General features: G+C 34.8%; 1 protein-coding gene across 1 annotated transcript in view; it reads right to left on the reverse strand.

Moving 5' to 3' along the window:
• Positions 1-26,410, reverse strand: part of TMEM232 (transmembrane protein 232) — a 181,010-nt gene that overhangs the window by 128,364 nt on the left and 26,236 nt on the right. The window contains exons 5-7 of the mRNA XM_090279017.1: positions 25,295-25,394; positions 22,889-23,055; positions 12,650-12,804 (exon numbers count right to left, since the gene is read on the reverse strand). Coding sequence (XP_090135143.1) covers positions 12,650-12,804; positions 22,889-23,055; positions 25,295-25,394 — 422 coding nt within the window. The remainder of the gene's footprint in view (positions 1-12,649; positions 12,805-22,888; positions 23,056-25,294; positions 25,395-26,410) is intronic.

Raw genomic sequence — 26,410 nt, forward strand, 5'->3', positions numbered from 1 at the left:
AATACCTAGAGAGGATCATACCTCTGAAACTTATTTCTTACAGAAACCAGAAGATATTTTTACAAGATTCTTAAGCATCTTTACTCAAGCCTGGAAAGAAGAAACAAGAATGAAAATATTTGATAATGAGAAGAAATGTGCTATATTAAGACAAGACATTGTAACAAAATTAAAATTATAAAAATATAATTTAAATCCATAATTAAGGAATTTACCTGCAAAACTAACACTTGGAAGGGAGCAAATTTGAAAAATTCTTCCATAACTTAGAGAAAGGCAATTGCATTTAAAGCTGGCAGACTGAGACCCATTACTCTCTAATGCCTATTGAAACAACCAAAGAAACAAAAAAACAAAGAAAAACATTCTTAGTACCACAGTTGAAAGAAAGAAACAAAACAACTTTAAGGATTATATAGTTATGAAGAAGACAGGACTCAATTGAAAGAAAACCTTTCCAACATCAAGAGGCCCAACATTTAATTTAAAATTTAATGCAGGACTAATTGGATTTTCACCATAATGTAGGAAAAAGCCTAAGCACAGATAGGAAGGGGTTGGGAACGTGTGTGAATGATCAGTAACCAAAGGAAGGCCTTCAGAAATGTAAACCAGTAGTCTCAGCATTTGTGCATAGCTTCACATTGTAGGGACTTCTCTCAAAGTAAAGCAGAGGATTTGCCCCCAAGAGCTTCCTAATCCAGTCAATGAGACAAGGGAGGGTGCCCTCTACCTTCCTTCTGGCTACTAGGTCACAAAGGTGTTCCTAAAAATTTCTGGATTGAAAATAAAACTTTTAAAAAAGGGTAGACTGGCTTTGACTATCTCATCATAACTGTAAGTTAGAAAATAACAGAGCACTATGTAGAGATATAAAGAGGAAATTTTATAAAGCTGTGAGCTCAGGAGACTATCTCCAGAAAAAATATATACATTACACTTTTTAGGGGAAAAATAAATGGTGACAAACGCTACATTAAGCCAAGGGTTGTATGTAATCAAGGGCTCATCTAACAAAATAAGTCACCTGTGTTCATATTAGAAATTTACTCAAGCCAACCAAGAAATGAATAGTACTTAAGAACTTAGAAATGGGAAATCCTATTGTCAAATGAATGACAGTGAGTAGAAAAAATAGATAATATTAATAAATCAACAAATTTATAAACATAACCCCAAAAATAAATGTAAATTTAAATTTGTATATACATTTCTTTAAAGAGAAGATAGAATATTTTAAATACTGATTTAACCATGATGCTATCAGGAACTCAAATTTAGATTAAGAAGCAAGAATGGGGAGGATTAGTATAAATAAATTAGTCTCAATCTTAATGGCACATGGAAAGATGGGCACTCAGCATTTTATTCTTAATTTTGACGATTCGGGAAAACTAGTTTAAAGAACACATTTATCTTGCCATTGTCTATTTTTTTGATACTCAGAAGGGATGGACTGACTATAGGAAAAGCTAATCTTTAGCATGTCTGCTAAGTGGGCTCCTTCTCCTGATCACAGAATTCTATTTTGGGAGCTCCCGGGAAGAATGTGGAGCAAAATGAAGGGATGCAGTGTCAACAGGCAATGACTGCTGTCTCATCAGAGACGACATAGATAGGCTATCAATTGTTTTCTTCCATTCAGACCTACTAGACACTACTCTGTGTTGGTGGTAATTCATTACAGTAGCAGGATCTTTCAGTCTTTGATTTTGCTCTTCCTCTTTTTTTAATCCTAACATCAAGATATGCTTATTGGTTTTTAGAGAGAGGAAGGGAGAGAGAAAGAAAAACATCAATGCAAGAGAAACATCAATCAGTTGCCACTTTTACATACCCCAGAGGGGATTGAACTCACAACCTAGAAATGAAACCCACAACATTTTGGTGTATGTGTACGGGGCAATGCTCCAACCAACTGAGTACCTGTCTAGGGTTTCGTTTGTTTGTTTGTTTTAAATCATGGCAAGTTATGAGATCCTAATTGGAGCTACAACCCCTGTGCCACATAAAAAGTTCTTATTAAATAGTTTTGAGCAGGAAAATGGTGTAATCACATTTATATTGTAGCCCTGACAGCAGAGTAGGACAGATTATGGAGGAGAAAACTTAAGGCAAAGAAACCAGCTAATAAGCTATTGTACAAGAGTCATGAGACAATAATGGCTCTAACCAAGATTGTGACAGGGGGAGTAGAGTGCAGGGGAACAGTTCTGAAATGTAGTAGTTAAGCTGTCTAATTTGGTTAACTTGGGCAGAGGACATGTGTCAGGTACTGAGACAGAAATTCTGTAGGCAGAACTCTGTCTGGAAAAAATTAATTCAGATCTGAACTAGCAGGAAATGAAATAATAGGGGAGCATGAATGTATTAAAAGTGTTTTCATATTACTTATTTAAATATCTCAAAAAATGTTCCAGGTAGCTCTTATATCTAACTGCTAAAGAGACTTTGTTCATTGGGGTTAAGTGACTCATTCAAAATCAGCCAGCAAGAGACAGGACTAAAACTCAGGTCTTCTAACTTGAGGTTGAATTTTTTTTTCCTACTGTGCTATAAAACATCAAAGCATAATTGATATATACCTTCGATATACACTAAATGTTTATATTTAGCCCTGACTGGGTGACTCGGTAGGTTGGAGCATCATCCCATACACCAAAACGTTATGGGGTTCAATTCCTGGTCAAGGCACATACCTAGGTTACAGGTTTGATCCTAGGTCAGGGCATGTATGGGAGGGAGGCAACCAATCGATGTCTCTCTCTCTCTCTCTTGCTTTCTCTCTCGTTTCTCAAATCATTAAAAAATATCCTTGGATGAGGATTTTTAAAAAATCCAGAAAATGAATCAAAAGACTAAGGACTTACATTGACAGCTCATGAATAATGAGAAATATTATTAATGAAAACTTTGTTGGAATGATGTTGGTTAGGCTGTCATATAAACATTATAGTAATTACTGGAGTTCATGAAGATAAACAATGGCGATCTCAGTAATTTAGCCAGAAGTAAAGGCCTTGCTGCCCATGCAAATCAGTTGATTCTTTGTTCAATTCATTTTGATGCAAACACAAACACTGTATGTCTGAAAAACACTAACTATATCAATATAACTTTAAATTGTCAAGCTTTTTTGGAAAACTCTCATGGAGTGCATGAAATCAGCTTTTTTGCTTTGGAAGATATAATTTTATGTTATACCGCTTACTGAAATGCCAACCCATATTTCTCAGCAGTCTTCATTGGCTAATTCAATTGTAAACACAATTCATTATTTTCATGTTAGATTAGAAAGCCTTTTGCGCTGCTTGAGCTATCTCCCCAGAGCAAATGGGGCAGTTTATAAAAGGCCACACCACAAGGTGGAGCATTGAGAATATGAAGCATCATATAACGTTTAACCATATTAAATAGAAATGTGCCTTAGAGCAAGCTGCTTATCTGTGGCTCAGAGCAGCTAAACTTCCAAGATAAAGGCTGGTGTATGGCAGCTGGAAGGGGCTCGTGTATTCTCTTTTTTCCTACTTCTTCACCCTGTTTGATGGTTTATTGCCTTCATGCATTTTCTTTACTTATCCCCTGCACCCCCCTAACCGTCCAGAGAACAATGGTTGCTCTAATACTGAGTCCTCCTTTGAGTTAGTTCATGGATCCTGGGACTGCTCTTTCCAGGCTCAGCTGAAACCACATGCTTCCAGGGGCATTAAAAAAGTCTGGCAGGCATATACATGATAAATTATCAGCTGATGGATAACATCAGAAATGAGCAGATGAAGCACTCACTTATACAGACACCAGAAATTTTTGCCAACATTAATAAAATTTCTTCTGATCAATCACTTGAATGGTCTCCCTCTGCATTTTAAATCTCTGAACATTTATTCATCGTTACAGTACTTTACTGATATTCATGTAAAATGAAATTGCTCTTGTTAATACTTATTTGGCCTTGACTTTCAGGTACTAAAGTAAAGATATCTCTACCAAGGGTAACAATTAATTCTAAGGTTACCTGGTCCAGCAAATCCTGACAAAGTCTTAATTTACTATAAAGGTCTGGTGACCCAATATTTCTATTTAATTCTAAATACATTCAGTTCATTTTCTTAATTTTTCACACATACTCAGAAGTACAGGAGATCATGTAAAAGCATTTTGGTTTGATTTTGATAACGTCACAGTTTGTTTTGCTTTATTGACAATTGTGACTTCTTGAAAGCAGTATAGGCTGTTACATAAATAACTTAAACACTATATAAGAAGAAAAGTTAAGTTTTAATATTTTAATATTATTATAACAGAAAATTTGACTAACAGAAAAGTTAGTCAAATTGCTAACTTAAATAGACATTAATCATCTAATGTCAGTGAGTTATAGTATTTTTGTTTCTAGGGTTATCTGTTTTTTAAGAAAAAGATTTAGTCTTTTCTTAAAAAACAGTAAATATTTAAAAAAGAGTCAAAACTATATGGCAGTGCTTTTTAAAAGAATTATCTTGCCCCCTCTATTATAAGCAGTCAGTGTTTCATCATTTTTTCAATTTACCCTTCTGTTCATTGAGCCCTGACTAAACATCATCATGCCCTCCCTAAACTGATTTCCACAGTGTCCCCCCAGAAGAAAGAGAAGTCAGGAATCAGTGACAAGGTGCCTCAAAGCAGTGATCTCCTTAATAACACAGCCAGAATGACAGGGGGATAATGTACTAAAAAGAGTGCTACACTGGGACCCTTAAAATCTGGTGCCATTTGCTAGTAAGCCTAATAAACTTGGCTTCAGCTTCTTCATTTGTAAAGTAAAAAGTTTTATATTATCTCCAACACATCCTAATCTATAAAATATTAACTATAAAAAATAACTACCTTAAAAACAAATCATTAACAAAGTAAATTAGATCAATGTTGATGCAATACAATAAAACTGAAAATTGGTTAAAGAAACCATCCCTTGACTTTCAAAATCAGATAATCAGCTATTTTTAGTATTTCAGTACTAGTTGAAAGTGTTTATTTGGTAATTAGTAGAATACCTTGAAAATAAATTTGGCAAAGTTATGCAATATTGATTTCTATATGTTAAAATATAATTTCTATTATTTTTGAAACCAAGTTAGGGTCTTCCAAGAGCTAAAATAGCTCTAGTTGTTTGTCCTTTGAAACCAAATTGTGTGTTTGAATCCCCTACAATTTATTTTCTGTAATAAGAGTAATCTTAAAATAATCATCACAGCAAGATCCAAGATGGCTGCAGAGTATCTGGAAGCTCCATCCAATTGCTCCTAGACCTGCAATGATTTTGCAGCTAAACCACAGAGCCATCAACTAGAAAATCCAGCAGAGAGGAAGTGACAGAGTGTGTGTGTGTGAGTACTTGGATGAGTGTGAGGAGTGTGTGTAAGTGGGCAAAAGCCTGCCTGCAGACTGGGCACTGGGAAGCAGGTGGCCCAGGCATTCCTGGTGGAGCAACTGCGGCCACTGCTGCCTGTCCCAGCACTTCCGGCTGTGCAGATTTGGGGCAGCTGCAGATCTCCTCAGGAGCCATGAACTTCAAGGGCAGAGAGAGACAGCTGGGGAGGTGCTGGCTCCAGAAACAGCATGGCAGGAGCAGGCCCACCAGAGGCTGAAAATCTCTGGAGGGAGTGGAGACAGCACCCTATCACCACCTCATGTTATAGTACCACTGTGGGACTCTTCCCAATGCCATTCTGGAGAGATCCAGATAGAAACTTTATCTAAAATTGTCAAAGGATCTGACTGGTGGTGGCCAGCCCTGACCAAGAGAGACCGATTTTTGAGTAAGCAGAATGCATGGAGAACAGGCCCTATAGGGGTTGGTGCTGCAGTGTGGGGGCCACACAGAAACTCTTTTAAAAGAGAGGCTGAGGTGAGACTCAAGACTCGGCAGAGACTATTAAACAATAAGTGGGTTAACAATGAGATCAAGGAAGAAATCAAAAAAGTTTCTGGAAACAAATGAAAATGAACACACTAGAGACCAAAACCTAGGGCACACGATGAAGGCAGTCCTGAGAGGGAAGTTCATAGCAATACAGGCCTACCTAAAAAGGATAGAAGAATCTCAAATAAACAACCTAACCTTACATCTAAAACAAGTAGAGTCACAACAACAAACAAAGCCCAGAGCAAGTAGAGGAAGAAAATAACCAAGATCAGAGAAGAATTAAATAACATAGAGACTAAAAGAACATTTCAAAGGATCAATAAATCCAAAAGGTAGTTCTTTGAAAATATAAACTGATAAGCATTTAACCAGCCTCATTGAGAAAAAAGGAGAGCAGACTCAAATAAGTAAAATCAGAAATGAAAGAGGAGAAATTACAACTGATACCACAGAAATACAAAGGATTGTAAGAAATTACTACGAACAACTATATGACAAGAAATTTGACAATCTGGGTGAAATGGGCAAATTTCTAGGAACATACAGTCTTCCAAAACAATCAAGAAAGTCTGAATAGATTGATAACAACTAATGAAATTAAAGCAGTAATCAAAAAACTCCCAACACACAGAAGCCCTGGACTGGACAACTTCACAGGAAAATTTTACCAAACATTTAGAGAAGAACTAACTCCTATCTTTCTCGAACTATTTCAGAAAATTCAAGAAGAGGAAAGACTCCCAAACTTTTTTTATGAGACCAGTATTATCCTAATTCTAAAATCAGGTAACAAGGAAAGAAAACTAGTTAGTATAACTAATAAACATAGATGCTAAAATCCTCAGCAAAATATTGGCAATATGGATCCAACAATACATTAAAAAGATCATATACCATGATCAAGTGGTATTCATCCCAGAGATGCAAGGATGGTATAATATTTGCAAATCAATAAACATAATACACCACCTAAACAAAATGAAAGACAAAAATCACATGATCATATCAATAGATGCTGAAAAAGCACCTGATAAAGTACAATACCCATTTATGATGAAAACACTCAGCAAAATGGGAATTTTTTTTTTTTGTAGGCAATGAGAGTGGGAAAAGAATGATAGGTATGGGGAACATTATGGGGGGAGGTCAGTGGGGAGGGGAAAGGGGGGTAAGGGGAGAAAGGGAGGGAGATGGTACAGGAACCAAGAAGCACAGCAGGAGGGGAGTAGAGTAGACAGGAAGATGTTGAGAAGAACTATATGCACAACCAATGGGCATGGACAAAGTGGGGGGTACAACTGGAGGGAGGGTGGTCACAGGGTGGAGGGAAGCAGAGGGAAAAGTAATTGGGACAACTGTAACAGCAAAATCAATAAAACATATTTAAAAAACTGAAAACACCACTCAAAGAATGGGAGAAAATATTTGCAACTCGTATATTTGATAAAGGCTCATATTTAGAGTATCCAGAATATGTAAAGATCTTTTACAACTCATTAAAAAGATAAGATGTGGAACAAGACAGAGGTTTCCACTTTCATTTTTATTCAACATAGTATTAGAAGTTCTAGCCATAGTGATCCGACAAGAAAAAGAAATAAAAGTCACCCAAATTGGGAAGAAGGAAGTAAAACTGTCATTGTTAGCAGATGATATGACAGTGTACATAAAAAATCTTCTAGGCTCCACCAAAAAACTACTAAATCTAATAAGTGAATTTAGCTAAATGGCAGGATATAAAGTCAGTATTCAGAAATCAAAGGCATTTTTGTACATCAATAATGAAATACCAAAAACAGAAGCTAAGAAAAAAATCTCCTTTACTATAGCAACAAGAAAAATAAAATACCTAGGAATACACTTAACCAAGGAGGCAAAAGAACACTGAAGAAAGAAATTAAGAAAGATATAAATAAATGGAAGCATATACTGTATTCATGGATTGGAAGAATTAACATCATAAAAATGTGCATACTACCCAAAGCAATCTATAGATTCAACTCATCCCCTATTAAAATACCAATGACATATTTCACAGAGTTAAAACAAATATTTTAAAAATTTATATGGTACCAAAAGTTATCCCAAATAGCCTCAGCAATCTTGAGAAAGAAGAACAATGTAGAATGGATCAATACTTGATATCAAGCTATATTACAAAGCCATTGTAATAAAAACAATCTGGTACTGGTATAACAACATATGCATTTATCCATAGAACAGAATAGAGAGCCCAGAAATAAACCCAGGTCTCTATGATCAACTAATATCTGACAAAGAGGGGAGGAGCATAAAATGGAGTGAAAATAGCCTCCTCAATAAATGGTGTTGAGAGATCTAGACAGGTACATGCAAAAAAATGAAACTAGATTTCCAGCCAAGATGGAGGCATAGACAGACATGCTGCATCTCCCTCCACAACTAATAAGGAATACAACTACCTCAAAACTAGAGACAAACAGAAGTTCCAGAAAATTGAACTGTATAGAAATTGAAAAAACAAAGATATAAAGAAGAAATATTCATCCAGATAGGTAGGAGGGGTGGAACTGGGGCAAAGAGGATGGGGTGTGGTGGTGGCAGCAGTGGTGGCAGTGGCAGACTGCCAGAAAGTACAGTCAGACATTTTAAAAAGTCAGGAGGGACACCAGGGGAGCACTCCCAGCACGAGACCAGACCAGGCAGTTTATGGTCCCAGCACAGGGAAAATAAAGACACATTGCTTCTGACTGTGAAAACCAGTGGGAGTTGGGGCAGAGGAAGAAACAGCCAGTTTCTCAGCAGAGTCCTCTTGTTTAAAGGGCCCCCATGGTCCTAGAATATCCACAGACTGGCCCACTCTGGGAACGACAGCCAGGGCAACAACTCCAGTCCCATACAAAGAGGGAGAAGTGCCTGGAAAAGGGGCGAGTGTTGAGCAAGTGGCATTGTTCCCTCTCAGACTCCTACCCCACATACAGCGCTACAACGTGGTGAGACAGGTCTCCATCTACTGACGAGAAATCCTATGGCTCTGCCCCTTAAAATGTAACAGGAGTGACAGCTCTACCTAAGACAGAGAGGCAAACGAACACAGGAGCTTGCCAAGATGAGCAGACATAGAAGTATGGCTCAAAGGGGAGAATGGATCAAGGTTCCAGTGGGAGAACTAAGTGATGAGTAGATAGCCAACCTAACAGATGCAGAGTCCAAAACACTGGTGATAAAGATGCTCACAGGCTTGACAGATATGCTTCAACATAGCAAACACATAAGAGTAGAAGTGATTGCTATGCCAAATGAAATGAAGGAAAATCCACACAAAATCAATGGTGACAGGATGAAAACTGAGGTTCAAATCAATGATTTGGGACATAAGGAGGAAAACAACAGTCAACAAGTACAGAATGAGAAAACAAAAATTGAAAAAAAGAGGAGAGGCTTAGGAACTTCTGGGACAACTTTAAACACACCAGCATCCAAACCAAAGGTGTGCCAGAAGGAGAAGAGGAAGAGCAAGAATTGAAAACTTATGTGACAAAATAATGAAGAAAAACTCCCCATATTTGGTGAAGGAAATAGACACACAAGTCCAGGAAGCACAAAGAGTCCCAAACATGCTAGACCCAAAGAGGACCACACTAAGACAAATCATAATTAAAATGCCAAAGGTTAAAGATAAAGAGAAAATCTTAAAAGTAGCAAGGGAAACGCAGAGTTACCTACAAAGGGGTGCCTATAAGACTGTCAGCTTATTTCTCAAAAGAAACTTTGCAGGCAAGAAGGGACTGGCAAGAAATATTCAAGGTGGTGAAAAGCAAGGACTTACAACCAAGATTACTCTATCCAGCAAAGCTATCATTTACAATGGAAGGGCAGATAAACTGCTTCCCAGACAAGGTAAGCTAAAGGAGCTCATCATCACAAAGCTATTATTATATGAAATGTCAAAGGGACTTACTTAAGAAAAAGAAGACCAAAACTATGAACATTAAAATGACAACGAACTCACAACTATCAACAACTGAATCTAAAAAATAAGAACAAAATCCAACTAAGCAAATCAGAATAGGAACAGAATCACAGGTATGGGGATCATTCAGAGGGTTATCAGCTGGGAGGGGGAAGGGGGAGAAATGGAGAAATGATACAGGGATTAAAAAGTATTTTGGTAAATACAAAATAGAGAGGAGGAAGTTAAAAATAATATAGGAAAAGATGAAGCCAAAAAACTTGTATGCACAATCCATGGACATGAACTAAGGGGGGTGGGATTGCTGCAGGGAAGGGGAGTACTGGGCAGAGGGGAGCAAAGGGGAAAATATTGAAACCACTATAATAACATAATCAATAAAATATACTTTAGAAAAAATGAAACTAGACCACCAATTTATACCAAATACCAGAATAAACTTAAAATGGATAGAAAACTTAAATATAAGCCGCGACACCATAAAAGTCATAGAGGAAAACATGGGCAGTAAAATCTCAGATATCCCACACTGCAATATTTTCACCAATATACCTCCTGGGGCAAGGGAAATAAAGAAAAACAAAAACAAAAAACAAATGGGACTACATCAAATTGAAAAGCTTCTACATGGCTAAAGAAAACATCATCAAAATGAAAAGGGACCCAACCATATGGGGAAACATATTTGCCAATGACACTTCAGATAAGGGTTTGATCTCCAAAATATATAAAGAACTTATACAGCTCAACAGACAATCCAATTTAAAAATGGGCAAAGGACCTGAACAGACACTTCTCCAAGGAGGACATACAGAGGGCCCATAAACATATGAAAGAATGCTCAACATCACTAGCCATCAGAGAGATGCAAATTAAAACCACAATGAGATACCACCTCACACCTGTCAGAATGGCCATCATTAACAAATGAACAAACAACAGGTGTTGGCAAGAACGTGGAGAAAAGGGAACCCTAGTGCCCTGTTGGTGGGAATGCAGACTGGTGCAGCCACTGTGGAAAACACTATGGACATTCCTCAGAAAACTAAACATGGAACTGCCTTTTGATCCAGTGATTCCACTACTGGGATTTCAAAAAAACTTATGCACCCCTATATTCATAGCAGCGTTATTTACAATAGCCAAATGCTGGAAACAGCTGAAGTGCCCATCACTAAATGAGTTGATCATAAAACTATGGTACATTTACACAATGGAATACTACTCAGCAGGAAGAAAGATGGAACTACTACTTTTCAGAACAGCATGTATGGAACTGGAGAATATTATGCTAAGTGAAATAATCCAGGCAATGAAAGACAAATACCATATGACAAATACCATACTATAAGACAAATACCATACTATAAGAGGAATCTAATGAACCAAACAAACAAATGAGCAAAACAGAACCAGAGGCATGAAAATAAGGAAAAGACTGACAGTGGCCATAGGGGAGGGGGATAAGGGTGAAGATAAGGGTGGATATAAGGGGACAAGAGTAGTTAAGGAACATGTATGAAACACCCATGGACATGGACAACAGGGTGGGTATTGAGTGTGGCAGTGGGGATTGGGTGGGGTGGTGGGAAGTAACGGGGGAAAAATTGACACAACTGTAGTAGAACAACAATAAAATATTGAAGAAGAAAGAAAGAAAGAATCACCATGGCTGTCGGAATAGCCTAATGTGCACCAATGAAACTCTAATTTCTTTAGCAGGTTTATATTAATAAATTAATAAAACTCTATTATAAGTATTTATTAAAATTATGTTATTGATATAATGGATATAGTCTATTTGAATTTTGAATTTCTTAATTAAAGATGCCATCCTCACTTTTAAAATGTCAAAGAATCATGATCTTTATTAACCACAATACTGGGTAGGTTGCTCTCATCAGACTATAAAACAGAATAAGTTCGTGATGAGGTCTGCTGTAAACTAGGTTATTTCTAGGAAATTAGACAAACTCGAGCCATCCTCCAGAAGTCCCTACTTGATTTAGATTCCTCAAAACTTCAAAATGAAACTGGGAAAACAGCTTTGTTTCATAAGGAATGCTCAGGATTCTTATAATTTATGTACACAACGACCATTGGTGCAGAGTGGGCTGCCAGAGGCTTAAGCATTGATACTAATTTTGAGAAAAAATATATAACAATTGAATTTACAACTTGCTAAGGCAAAACAGATTATTATTATTGTTAGCATTAAAAGAGGAATTCTGATCATCCTCACATATTAGAAAGGGGAATCTCTGATTAATTTCCTCAAAAAAACTCCTTTAAAATTTTTCTTCCCTCCATTGAATCCATGCCGTCTTTTGTAGTAATTTAAGACTTCTTTTTCCTTTCTCAAAGTAACATTTGTACAGGAGGAAACTAACACTCATCAATCAAAATTTATTTTTATTATGCATTACAAGAAAGGCATAATGAAAAAATATTAGTATATTCCCCCCAAAATAATAAACTATACCTCATTGTTGTTAACAAGTTGAAGAATAAAAAATCTTTTAAATATGGAAATAAAGTTATTAATAATAAATTTCATTTAATAAACTATGTAATATATGCATGTTCATCTAACCAAAAAGAAAAAGGAACAATTTATTGATGAAATGAACTAATACAAAATATATAAATTGCCCTTGCCTTTGGAACTGGGATTATAAATTTTTTTTAATAGTCAACTAAGGTGTGATTAACATTTAAGTACAAAGGTTATTTAACATTTAAATACAAAGGTTTCTCCACGAGTTACTTTGGATTTATAGAATCCTTCTTACCAGCATTTCGTTTGAAGCTGTGTTTTATGAAAGATGAGATGTTCAAGCACCTCATCCAACTGAGGGCTATTCTTCTGAACACAAGTCCAGGCAGCAACACAGTGCCAGAGCAGGCTGTTAACTTCATATCCTTCCTGATTGATTTGTAAATGTTCCTGGAATTAAAATAGAAAAATATACCTGGAAAAGAGTTCTTTAACTTGAATAACCATAAAAATAAATTTTAAATACACGAGTGAGGATGCATACTTTTTACACTTCATGTTTCACCGAGTAGAACAATTTACTCAAATATCTTTTTGTAAATATATATATATATATATATATATATATATATATATATATTGTAAGTTGACTTGAACTTAAGGTCTTAATGTATTTTCACATGGGACCCTGGAGTTCAAAGACATCTGCTCTATAACATAACAAAAACCATGTATTCTTTAAAGAAAAACTATTAAAAACAATTGTGCTTTTTAGAATCTATATGCTTTATTTCTCCAGGATACCAAAGAAGGAGGGAAGAGGGGAAATTTGAACAATGATCAAAGAGCAAATTAGATTTTAAAATGTAGATTTCCACTTCATGGACCAAAATACATGCCTAGCTGGACATGGACAATGTCTGTGTGATATTTTAAAAGCCTGCAAATTCAGAAAACAAATGGGGTACTATTAGTTTGGTTTTTTCTTAGAGTGATTTCTGTTTTATAAATTCAACTGGTCTACTAAAGTAATTGGTATAAATAAACCTGATTTTATTCTTAGAGCGCAATAACATAGTACTCATTGAATTTTTGTCAACAGTAAAGATTCAGATACACTGCCTGTAATATGTACTCAAATTGCTAAGTTAGCTGACATTTTACTCATTTATGCTCAAAAGAAACAAAGAGACTCCAAAGGACTTTATAGTTTTCATTTGTTATATGAAACAACATCAAGACTACAATTTAAAGAAAAATTTCATGTTGCGTTCTCTTAAGATAGAAGGACAATAGTTTATGCATTAGTTTTAAGCTAAGACATTTTAAGTTTCTACTAAGCTGTTTAGTTAAATTCCACAGATGTGTACTGATCTCTTTATACCAGGAAGTCAGGCAGTGGAGAGAAAGGCCTGAGTAAGATAAAGTCTGTACATAGCATTGACTCTGGGGAACAATCATTCAGAGAAACAAATGGAAAGAAGTCATCATTTAGAATGTTAGAATATTCCATAGAAAAGCTTTAGTTTAAGATAATGTAAGACATCAGACTGAGATGTACTGACATCAGTAAATGCATATATTTTAGCCAAATAACTCAATTTTCTGCTTTGCAGTTGAGCCCATGCAAAAAATGGAAACCATACAAATGAAATTCTTTCTTCAAATTTCTCTAGATGTCTCAATCTGGATGCCTGATGGACTCATGTTGTAAACTTATTCAAAATCAATATGTAAGTTGATGTATTTTGAAACTTGTGGTTGGCTTGACTAATTTAAAACAACACTATTTTTCCCTCATAATGTACACTGCATTATATTCAGTTAGGTCAAAGGTTCTTGTTAACAACATTATGCACCATCATTTGGTAAAGAAAAATAAATCAAGATTTTAGACAATGAACAAGATTTAAGTTTAATTTTCACATGGTACCATTTTTACTCATTATTAAAAAGCAGCCTCTGATGTCTGGAACTGATTTGACATCAATGTTATTATAAGCTGCTCTGAAGCTTACAACCTGGTCATTTTATCCTCTGATTGAAAAAAACTCACAGAATATCAACCTCAGACGAAGATATTCTGAGACCATGATAAACAAACAAAGCTACTTGACAATGTTTTTCTAAGCATAAACAAAAAGTCACTGTACCACCTACAAAATACCCAAACACAGAATTGTTCCTACTTTCTGGCAGCAGCAAACCTAGAGAGAATCCCTGCTTCTTTATAGCCTCTCCCAGTCACCCAAGCAAAGTCTAAATCCTATAATAGATTCATTCTTATACCCTCTTACTAAGATATTCTATAGTTCCTTGGGCATGTCTTCTCTTTCTGCAACAAATAATAAACCCACTTTGCTTAAATGCAGGTGTGGTCCTGGTTGTCTTTGGCTGAAGGGCATTGTCATCAAGAGAAAATGATGAATTTGCTACCCTGTGAATTTTCCGGGTAAGTGAGGCTGATTTATCCTCATATATTTTATGTATTTTAAGCATTTGCTTAGAAATCTTGCTTAAGTTTCTTCCTTACTTTTTTTCAAAAGAAAAAATGTATTCACCAAGCTTGAATAAATGAATATAATAATAATGATTACATGATTTAATATAATCATCATGTACATCAACAGTGTAAGAGACAAAGCTATTAGGGTGCTGTGGAGTTCTTTGCCTTTATACTAAACCAGATTCACTCAAGGTGTGGTTAGCAGGTAAGTGCCATCTGCGAACTGTTAACTAGAGTACAGCAATAAAGAATACACATTGAGAATACAAGTGGACATAGTTAATTTCCTATTTTGTCTAATAAAATATAATGCTTTGAGTTTTTATTTTTGGTAATTCATTATTTTAGTTTACAAAATCATTAATTAGTCCATGACAATTTGGAAACTAAGAACTGAGATCTTTTACCCCAGGTAGTTTGAAAAGCACTGAGCACTGCATTAAATGACTTCCAGAGAATGTTTTCTTTTTTTTCCCTTCCCTGCCTCCCTCCCTTCCTTTCTACATTTTGGCTTATGACCACTTCTTATGGTTCTTTCATCTCCCCACTTTCTGTACTGTCCAGCTTTGGGTTATGTTGGTTTGCAAATTGGCCCCCATGCATGTACGGCAGGAAAGATCTAAGAAAGAGGGAGAACACTCCAGGTTGGCAGCAGCAGCTTTAATAAGCAAGGCACCTTACCAGACTAGTTTTGAATGGCCACAAGAAGAGTATATCTTCACACCCACCCTCCAGAATCTTAAAGTTTATGTAGAGGCCTTAACTGGGCTCAGTCAGGTATACTGTCCAGAAGGTATCAACAACACGTTGCTTCGTCAAGGTCACATCCGGAACAAAGGTCCCCACAGTGGGAATGGGTGAGCAGAACATATTTTCCAAGGACAGGGGAGGGTTGAGGAGCTCTGATTGCCCAGGGCTAGCTCAAGGGTCAAAAGGAGGTCAAGTCCTCTACAGTACCTCCTCTAACAGGCTATTAGAGTTGGCTTGTACAACGCCTACTTTAGGATACCCACCTAAAAATATGTTAATCTTCTGTTGGCTGAGAATTCAGACAACCACATCTGTTTGAATTATATGCAAATTTGAGTACACAAGCTCTGAGCGTTTGACCAAGGTGTCTTTTATAACAAAAAAGAGCTTGAAAGCATGGGCTCCATGTTGGCTGCTCATAGAGTGTTTTGAATTTCATCCTTGTTTTCAGTCATTTTAAGGATGATTGACATTGCCATGAAAAGACCTCTCAATACATGTGTTGCTTGAACAATAAGATATGAATCATAGCTAATGCTCCTAATTTTAAGGAAACTGTTTCTCAGTCTAACCCAATTCCTAGTAACCATTTTGCAATTACGGTACAGCACAAAATGTCCCAAATATAGATAATGCATCTGGCATACCAATTACTTAAAGCATTAGAGGATGAGATTGCAAATATAATTTAATATGTAAATTGTGTGTTTCCTAGTTTTCAGAAAACCATTTATACTTTAGGACAGCTACTCCTATCCTGTAAAAAATCATAGCATTTTATCTGAGTTTGAATCTACTTTGATCAACAAACTCTGTTATTATCATGTGACAACTAGCAAATTCAGCTTTGCTAGTGAGCAAAGGACAGAGTGAAAAACCAATCCAGTGGTCTGACTCTGCAACCCACAGAGCTAATTAAAGTATACCATTTGTCAAAGTCAATGGAAACTCTGTGTCTGGATCAGCTTAAAAGGATATTAAAAGGAGAAATGGGTTCAGGAGCAGAGAAAGCAAACGCCTTTCCTTTCTTAAATAGAACCAACACCCTAATGTCTATATCCTGCAGAATCCATTTTTTCCACCTATTTTATAGCAACATTTTGAAAACAAATTAACTAATTATGCTTCTACTCCAATGCTTATAAATATATTAAAAATAAAATATTTTATAGTGGTCAAAATATGCTCTGAGATGGACCTTTTAGCATTATTGAAGGATAAGGGCTGTAGAAATAAATTAACAAATCCTCTACTATAGCATAATAACAATAAAGACAGAAGAGTGAATGAATACAAATGTATCTTATATTCCTGTTTTTCTCTTTTTCCCTTTTTCTGGGAGGTGAGAGAACAGTATTGAATGAATAAAGACTCATCTGAACTGGAGAGGCTGGCTTAGGTTAATACTGGAGAAGATTGGCTGAAACGGGGGCACAACATTAAAATATACAATCAAGCACTGAATCTGTTAGCTCAACCAGCAATTTTAACAGCACTATGACTACACTAGTTTTTATTTTCCTTATATTACAAGGTAATGGGAGGAGGAAAAGGAAAGCAATAAATCTGATAGGCTAAAATCTGTTACAATCCGTTCATGGAATTACACCTAGAGAGCTGACATGGAGGTTAGAAAAGATTGAAACTAAGCCCTTAGTTCCAAAAAGTGGAAAAAGGCACAGAAACTTAGGGACTTGTTCCATTCTAAGGAGATACATTCTCTTCCATGTGTTGATATTTTTGCCCCTTCGAGTTCAAGTCAAGCTCTACAGCAGTAAGCTTCCATTTCCTTGCTGTGTATGTGCACCGAGAGTGCAAAGGATTGATACTTAGAGAAGCACAATCAACACTGAAGGTTGCCTGCCTCATAACCAGAACACTCATGTCATAAAGATTTCACAATATCCTATTTGTTTCAAGGAAAGACATTCATATCCCCACATTAAGTTAAGCACAATTAACTACACAGTTAAGCACAATCATTTAGTTAGCATAATCATGTTCTTACATGAAAATTATTATATTTATCTGCCTAAGTTAAAGTGAGTTCCTAAATATATTTTTCAATAATTATTATTTATATTCTCATGATACTTAATAATTTACAAGGCACATGCTTTTTTTGCAATCTTCATGAACAACCCTATAGATAAGTTAGAGCAAATATGATGATGATGATGGTGATTATGATGATGATGATGATGATGATGATGATGATGATGATGATAGGGATGGTGATGTCTTTTTTTTGGAAGGTCAGCAATAAAAATCACTTTTCCTTTTAAATAACATGCCTCAAAAGTAAAGGTTATTATTAAGCAACTCAAAGTAGGTTAAGAATATTGCATACATCATTTTTTAAGTATAGTTGGCATACAGTATTATATTAGTTATGTCAGTTTCAGGTGTTTAATACAGGGATTTGACATTTTTATACTTTTCAATGTGAGGTGATGCCTTTTTTAAAGATTTACAAATTGGATTTAGAGAGCTCAACCGATCTCTTCTGGATCACACAGCCAGTTGGTGAGCAGGTTTTTCCTCTTCATGATCGGTGTTCCTTCTGTTGCTTGATAACTTAGGTTATGTATTTATTGTTAAAATATTTTTAAACCAAAATAAGATCCCTTTTCTGCATGGGTCAAATTGCATTCATTAATAATTATAACCAAAAAGTTAAAAGTACTCAGTCTATGTCACTCTTATGGCTCATCAAGTAATGAGCCAAAGAGAAAACACGAAAGCCTAGTAAGATTAAAAACAGATGTTAGTAAACGTTTTTCCTTACATACTTAAATTTTAGTTAGTTTTACTCTATTTTAATTTATTGTTTATTGAATTTGTTGGAGTGACATTAGTTCACAAAACCATACAGGTTTCAAGGGTACAACTGAACAAAACTTCATCTTCCCACTGCATCCTGCACCCATCACCCCAAGCAAAGCCTCTTTCCATCCCCACTTATCCCCACTTTGCCCACCTCCACCTACCCCTATGCCCCTTTCCCTCTGGCTATCACCACATTGTTCTGTGTGTGTGTGTGTGTGTGTATATATAAAAACATACATATATATGTTTTTCCTTAACTCCTTCACCTTCTTTTAACCAGCCTGGCAAACCCCACCCTCTTGATATCATGAATACATGCCTCTATTTCTATTTTGTTCATCGGTTTCTTTTGTTCATTAGATTACACATATAAGTGAGATCATTTAGTATTTGTCTTTCTTTGACTGGCTTATTTCATTTAGCATAATACTCTGCAGGTGCATCCACACTGTCGCAAAAGGTAAGATTTCATTTTTTTTATGGCTGAGTAGTATTCCATTGTGTAAATGTACCACAGCTTTTTTGTCCACTCAGCTACTGATGTACACTTGGGCTGTTTCCAGATCTTAGCTATTGTAAATAATGTTGCAATGAACATGGGGTGTATATATTCTTTCAATTAGTGTTTTGTGTTTTTTCAGATATATTCCCAAAAGTGGGTTCACTGGGTCAAAAGGCAGTTCCATTTTTAATTTTTTGATGACACTCCATACTGTTTTTCACAGTGACTGCACCAGTCTGCATTTCCACCAACAGTGCACAAGAGTTCCCTTTTATCTACATCCTTACCAGCATTTGTTGTTTGTAGATTTATTGATGGTAGCCATTCTGACAGATGTGAGGTGATATCTTATTGTGGTTTAAATTTGCATCTCTCCGATGACTAGTAATGAACATTTTTTCATATGTATATTGGCCATCTGTATGTACTCTTTGGAGAGTTTCTATTCAGGTCTTTTTCCCATTTTTTAATTGAGGTGTTTGTCTTCTTGGTGTTGAGTTATATCAATTCTTTATATATTTTGGATATTAACACCCTATCAGATGTATCATTCAGTGGGTTCCCTTTTCATTTTGTTGACTGCTTCTTTTGTTTTGGAAGACCTTTTTAGTTTGATGTAGTCCCATTTATATCTTCTTTCCTTAGTTTCCCTTGCGCAAGGAGACAGAGCAGGAAAAATATTGCGATGAGAAATGTGAGATTTTACTACCTGTATTTTCTTCTAGGATATTTATGGTTTTGGGTCTAACACTTAAGTCTTTAATTCATTTTGAGTTTTTTCTTGTGTACGGTGTAAAAATGTGGTCTAGTTTCATTTTTTTGCACATATCTGTCCAATTTTTCTAAAACCATTTATTGAAAAGGTTATCTTTATCCCACTATATGTTGCTGCCTCCTCTGTCAAATATTAATTGATCATAAAGGTGTAGGTTTATTTCTGGGCTCTCTATTCTGTTCCATTGAACTATGTGTTGTTTTTATGCCAGTACCATGCTGTTGTGATGACTTTGCCCTTGTTGTATAGTTTGATATCAGAGAGTACTATTCCTCCAACTTTGTTCTTCTTTCTCAAGATTGCTTTGCTGAGGCTATTGGGGGTCTTTTGTGTTTCCATATCCATTTTTGAAATATTTGTTCTAGATCTGTGAGATATGCCAATGTTATCTCGATAGTAAGTGTTGAATCTATAGATTGCTTTGGGTAGCATGGACATTTTAATGATGTTAATTCTTCCTATCCATAAACATAGTATATGCTTCCATTTATTTATATCTTCCTAAATTTATTTGTTCAGTATCTCATAATTCTTTAAGGACAGGTCTTTTACCTCCTTTGTTAAATTTATTCCTAGGTACTTTTGTTTGTTTTCTTAATTTCTCTTTCTGATAGTTCATTATTGGTGTATAAAAATTACACTAATTTTTGAATCCTGCTCCTTTGCCAAATTCATTTATTAGATCTAGTAGTATTTTGGTGGAGTCTTTAAGATATTCTATATATAATATCATGTCATCTGTGAATAATGACAATTTTACTTTCTCCTTTCCAATTTGAATGCCTTTTATTTTTTAAAAATTATTTATTTATGTTTGTTTGTTTGTTTGTTTATTTACTTGTAGAGAGAGGGGAAAGGAGAAAGAAAGGGAGAGAAACATCACTATGTGGTTGCCTCTCACTTACGCTCCCAACTGGGAACCTGACGTGCAACCTAGTCCTGTGTGCTGACTGGGAATCGAACCAGCAACACTTTAAATGCCTTTTATTTCTTCTTCTTGTCTGATTATGATGGCTAGAACTTCCAGCACTATGTTGAATAAGAGTGGTGAAAGTGGACATCTCTGTTTTATTCCTGATCTTAAGGGATAGGTGTTTTTCTTTCTTTCTTTCTTTCTTTCTTTTTTTTTTTTGACTATTGAGTATGATGGTGGCTGTGGGTTTGTCATATATGGACTTTATTATGCTGAACTGTGATTCTTCTATTCCCACTTTTTTGAGAGTTTTTTTTAAATCAAAGATAGGTGCTGAATTTTATGAAATGCTTTTTTCTGCTTCTATTGATATGATCATGTGATTTTTACCCTTCATTTTGTTCATGTGGAATATCATGTTTATTGATTTGTGGATATTATACCAACCTTGCATCCCCAGAATACATCACACTTGATTATGGTGTATGATCTAAAAAGATCATACACCATAAAGAGACCAAACACCATGCTGAATCCAGTTTGCTAATACTTTGTTGAGGATTTTAGCATCTATGTTCATCAGGGATACTGGCCTTTAACTTTCTTTCTTTTTAGTGTCTTTATATGATTTTGGATTAGAATAATACTGACTTTGTAAAAAGATCTTGGAAGTCTTCCTTCCTCTTGAAATTTTTGGAATAGGTTGAGAAGGATAGGTCTTAGTTCTTCTTTGAATGTTTGGTAGAATTTGCCTGTGAGGCCATCCAGTCCAGAACTTTTGTTCGCTGAAAGTTTTTTTATTACTACTTCAATTTCATTAGTTGTAATTGGTCTATTCAGATTTTCTGCCTCTTCCTGATTCAGTTTTGGAAGATTGTATGTTTCTAGGCATTTATCCACTTCTTCCAGATTGTCCAATTTGTTGGCATGTAGTTGTTCAGAATATTTTCTTACTATCTCTTGTATTACTGTGGAGTCAGTTGTCACTTCTCTTTTATTTTTATATTTTATTTATTTGAGTCCCCTCTGTTTTATTTTATTTATTTACTTTTTGAAGAGTCTGGTTAAAGGTTCATCACTCTTATTTATCTTTTGGAAGAACCAGCTCTTCATTTCATTGATCTTTTGGATTTATTGTTTTTTTAGTCTCTATGTCATTTATTTTCACTCTAATCTTTATTCTATCCTACTTACTTTGGCATTTGTTTTTCTTTTTGTAGGTCTTTTAGGTGCAGTGTTAGGTTGTTTGAGATTTATCTTGCTCTTTGAGGTAGGTCAGTAATGTTATGAACTAAATTTTAGTTAGTTTTAAAAAGGGTCCAATGGAAACATGAGAAAATGATGAAGCAACTTCTAGATAAAATTATTTGAAAGATAATCTCCCTTACATTTTCTTAGTTGCTTCAACTTGTATTATGTTATTGCATTTTTTTTTTCAGAAAAAACAAATTAAATAAAAAAACAAATTTTCTATATATAAACTATAAAATCATAAGCATATACAACACAAAATAAATAATAAAAGAATCAAGCTTTTGCAGTGTTTACTGCTTTCTTTTGGAATATATGCAAGAAAAGGAAATAAAGAGATATGAACCCCAGAGATCAAAAAGTGCTATTTGACATACATCAGCCCATATAGTATATGAACAATTATATAGCTCACTGCAGTTTTGTTTGCCTGATACATCTGCATAATAGTTTATTACAAACTTAGAAATTATATAATTGGAATAGCTAGTTTTTTCTGATGTTACTGACTAATATCTGAGTTAGAAATTAAAATAAGGCTTTTCATACAATAGAGATTCTTTTAATTCCTCAATTTTGAACCATTTTTCCATTTATTTTAATAGCATATGAAATGCTATTATATATGACTCATGGAAGCATGAAAATATTACACTTGCTCTAATTAATAGCCTGTACTTTAAACACTTCCCCTTTAATAAAAATGTAATATATTAAAATGTTCATTTATAAGTCAAACTAAATTATGTTGCAATTTTCATTCAAACACCTGAGATGGACTCTATAAGGAAGAAGGTATTATGACATTACTTTATTTAGAATAGTAGTGATGCATATTGGTGCTGCACTACTGATCCTATTAACTACTTCTCATGGTTTCCTGAATTTAATGTCTTTACTGCTCTCCCCCTCCCCTGCCCCCACTGAAGTCATCTTCAGAACTGGCAAGCACAAATATTTAATCATAATGATCATAATTTGATTCATAATGTACTAGAATAGACTCACCATATCAGAATCTATGTTTTCAAATTGTTTCTCTTTTTCCACAGGGCTAGAGAATGATCCATATGATAATTCTCTTTCATATATGATTTCCATGGTTTTCAAAATAACTTGTACATTTGAAAAGATGTTTGGATACTTGTAATATGAGTCTTCAGAGTAAGAAAGTGCTATTGTAAGAATAAGGAATAGTTTATTAATATCTCACATAGTGTGTCATCTTTTAGTTATTAAAATATAATTAAATGTAATACTTCAGTGCTGAAATTGCTGTACATTTTCCCATCTATTCAAGATTTATAAAGTTATGTATACCACCTAGTGGTGTAATAGAAAACTACAAGGTAAATAATTCATACATAATAGTCTATATAAACTCAGAACAGCAATTGCCTTATGGCCTAATGCCCAATTAAGTAGTTACTACACAACAATGCTTGGACACTTTCAGCTGGAAACAAATAAAGTTACAATAGACACTATATTCATAATGAATACTTTAAAATTATAATCCTACAAACAAATTAGTATCATTGCTTTTAACTCAATATTCTCCATTTTTATTCCCTTTCAAGATGTTATTAATTTTTTTAAATGTATATTTTAAATATAGCAACAATTACATATTTAACATAAGACTATGCAATAGTTCACAGAACCATTTTCGTGTTGTTTCTTTTATAAACTTTTAGACTATCTTGGAGTTTCAGTTCATTGACACAGTGGGAAAATTTGTAATAACTGATCTTTTGCTGGATTGCTACATGGATAGGTAGCATCTGCTAACAGCCTCTGGTAGGATTCAGCATGTTGTTGAAGACAGAGATGTAGCTTAAGTAAGGCTGCATTTAACAGTATTTTTTAAGAGGGAAAAATCTGGGGATTTTATCCTTATATGAAACAAAGATATTTGTTTTCATGGGATATGTCCACAATAACAGGCTAAAGTGAAAACTTCAAGTTTTATTCAAATAATTGTTCAAAATTTTCTTGGCACCATCATCTAAATATTCATGAGTCACTCTGCTGAACACAGTACAGAATTAGAGAAAGGATTTTTAACATAATGATGAAATCAAAATGAGAAATATGACAGACATGCAATTCCTATTCTGCCGGTCTACAGCCTTGTCTTGGTTTCATACCTGTTAGAACTAGCATTCATTGTCTGCATCAGTCAGCCTCCAAAACACCTTCCACTATGACCTTCTGTTTCCTCCTCCATGACTTTCCAACAAATGCTATTCCATTTCTTGTATTTTGAGTCTCTTCATCCTTTATCCTACAATACACTAATCGCTTCTTTTGACCTGGTTTATTTTCATCCAAACTATTGACATATTTCTCCTTTCCCTTTATAGCTAAGCTTTTTGAAATAGTTTGTCATCTCTATCTAATGCTTAAACTTTCCTTGCAGTCTTTGTTTATATCAATTTGAATTTTGCTTTCACCTCTCTCCTCAGTATGTTCTCATGCTCGACAGAGACTTTCTGATTACAGAAACCCATAATCACCCTCAGTCCTACTATTTAATACTTCTACAGCTGTTATTAATGTTGATCTTCTTGAACTTCCCCTCTTCTTTGGATTTCTATACTATCACTTCCTCCTATTTCCTTCAATTTTCCTTTACAATTGTCTGTTACTCCAATAATCTTTTAAATGTTTATGTTTCCCAAGACATTTTTCCTAGAATTAATTTATACCCACCACCACCTCCCACCCTCAGGTTGTCTCAGCCAGGTTAACAAGGACAACTGTCAACTTATCCATGTTAATATCCATGAAATAAGTGAATCCCAGGCTTCAGGTATTTCTCGAGTTCCAAACCTGTGTTTTCAACTTCTAGCTTGGTATACGTACCTATGTGACCTTCAAATTCAGTATATCCAATATTTTTCCAAACTGTTCTCAGTTTAGAGCACCAATATCTTGAACATATTAATCAATATGTAAAACTTAAGGTTCCTCTTGAATCCCTCCCTTTCCCTTGTATGTGGCCTAGATCCAATAGATCACTAAGTCCCATGTCTTTTCTCATGTATTTAACATCTCTTGCCTCTACTGATCATAGCTAATTGACCTCCGCATCCACATTCTCTTTACTCCAGTCCAGCATCTCCATCACCCCTAGTATTGCCTAACTAAAATATGAATTTAACTTCCTTGAAATCTAGAGAGGCAGATGCTCTTATATATGAGTCAGACAAGGTGATAGAAGTAGTTTAGTAGAAAAGTTAAAAGTAAAACCCATGTAATCTTGTCCAGAAGAAGTGCTCTCCTTAATACCGTACCTCTTATCTTTCCTGAAAAGTAAAATACAGCTTATGCTCTTTATAGTCATAGTCTGAGCTTCTCAAAAAAATAACATAAAACATTTATAAGTGAAGAAGATAAAAGATATTCTACCGTATAAAAATGGTTGAAGCCTAAGTAAATGTTGTTTAAAACTTTCTAGGTGACCATACAGGAAATATATAAAAAGTCTCAAGAAGATCAAATAGCCAACCTGTCAAAAGAGAAAGAAAACAACATCATTGTGTTGCAGCAATAAATGTTTAAAAACCATAAAGAAAATAAACCATTTTCTTATTACATTTGTGTTTGATGAAACAATTTCAAACTCCTGAGACTGTGCTTTTGAAATAATTTTAAAATATATCAAGGTTGAAATACTTGTTCAGGCAGAAAAACTTCTATAAATCATCTCTACATTACATACAATGACCAATACTGAATGATATTTTTGTTCTATGTTCTTTTAAACCATATTTTTCAAATTGCAAGCCATGCCCTTTAAGTGAGTCATGAAATCAACTGAGAGGGAATTTTTAAATAAAGTAAAAGAGAAAATATCATAATACATTAAACAGTTTCTTGTTTCAGTATATAAATGAGTGTGTATTAATGTGTGTGCTGGATTTCAACACAAAAGACATTCCTATGGGTCTCAGTCAAAACTATTTGAAAAGCATGGCTTTAGATAGTTTTGAGAAATATTCTGCCTATCCATAGAATTCTGTACTAAGATCCTCATTCTCTCATGAAAAAACAAGCCATTAGTAAATAAATGTAACAACCCAATTCTGTGAAGTTTAGAATATGTGTATAGCTAAAACAGTTTTTTCATGTAGACTACAGAAAATAGAATATCTTCAAAATCATATGATATGCAAAATTGCACAGAAAATTAACTGAACACCCCACACACACATGCACACACACACTAAGTATGGAAATAAAGACAACACAAGGGCCTAAGTTGCTAAATCATAAGATTATGGAGAGCCAAATAATAACAATATCACTATATCGCTATCAAACTATATGTGCGTCCAAATCCTCTTAATAACAATGCAAGGAATTATTAGATTTACACGTAAAAAAATCTAAAAATGATTCTACCCAGTCTCAGTGGTTCATCCACAACTACTGAACAAATAAGTGGCATTACTAGACTTTGAACCCAGTACTGTGTGTATTACACCAAAAGTCATAAACTTTCTATTACAGCAGTGACTTTCC

The sequence above is a fragment of the Furipterus horrens genome, unplaced genomic scaffold, assembly GCF_987537825.1.
Source record: "Furipterus horrens unplaced genomic scaffold, mFurHor1.1.pri manual_scaffold_5, whole genome shotgun sequence".
Lineage (NCBI taxonomy): Eukaryota > Metazoa > Chordata > Mammalia > Chiroptera > Furipteridae > Furipterus > Furipterus horrens.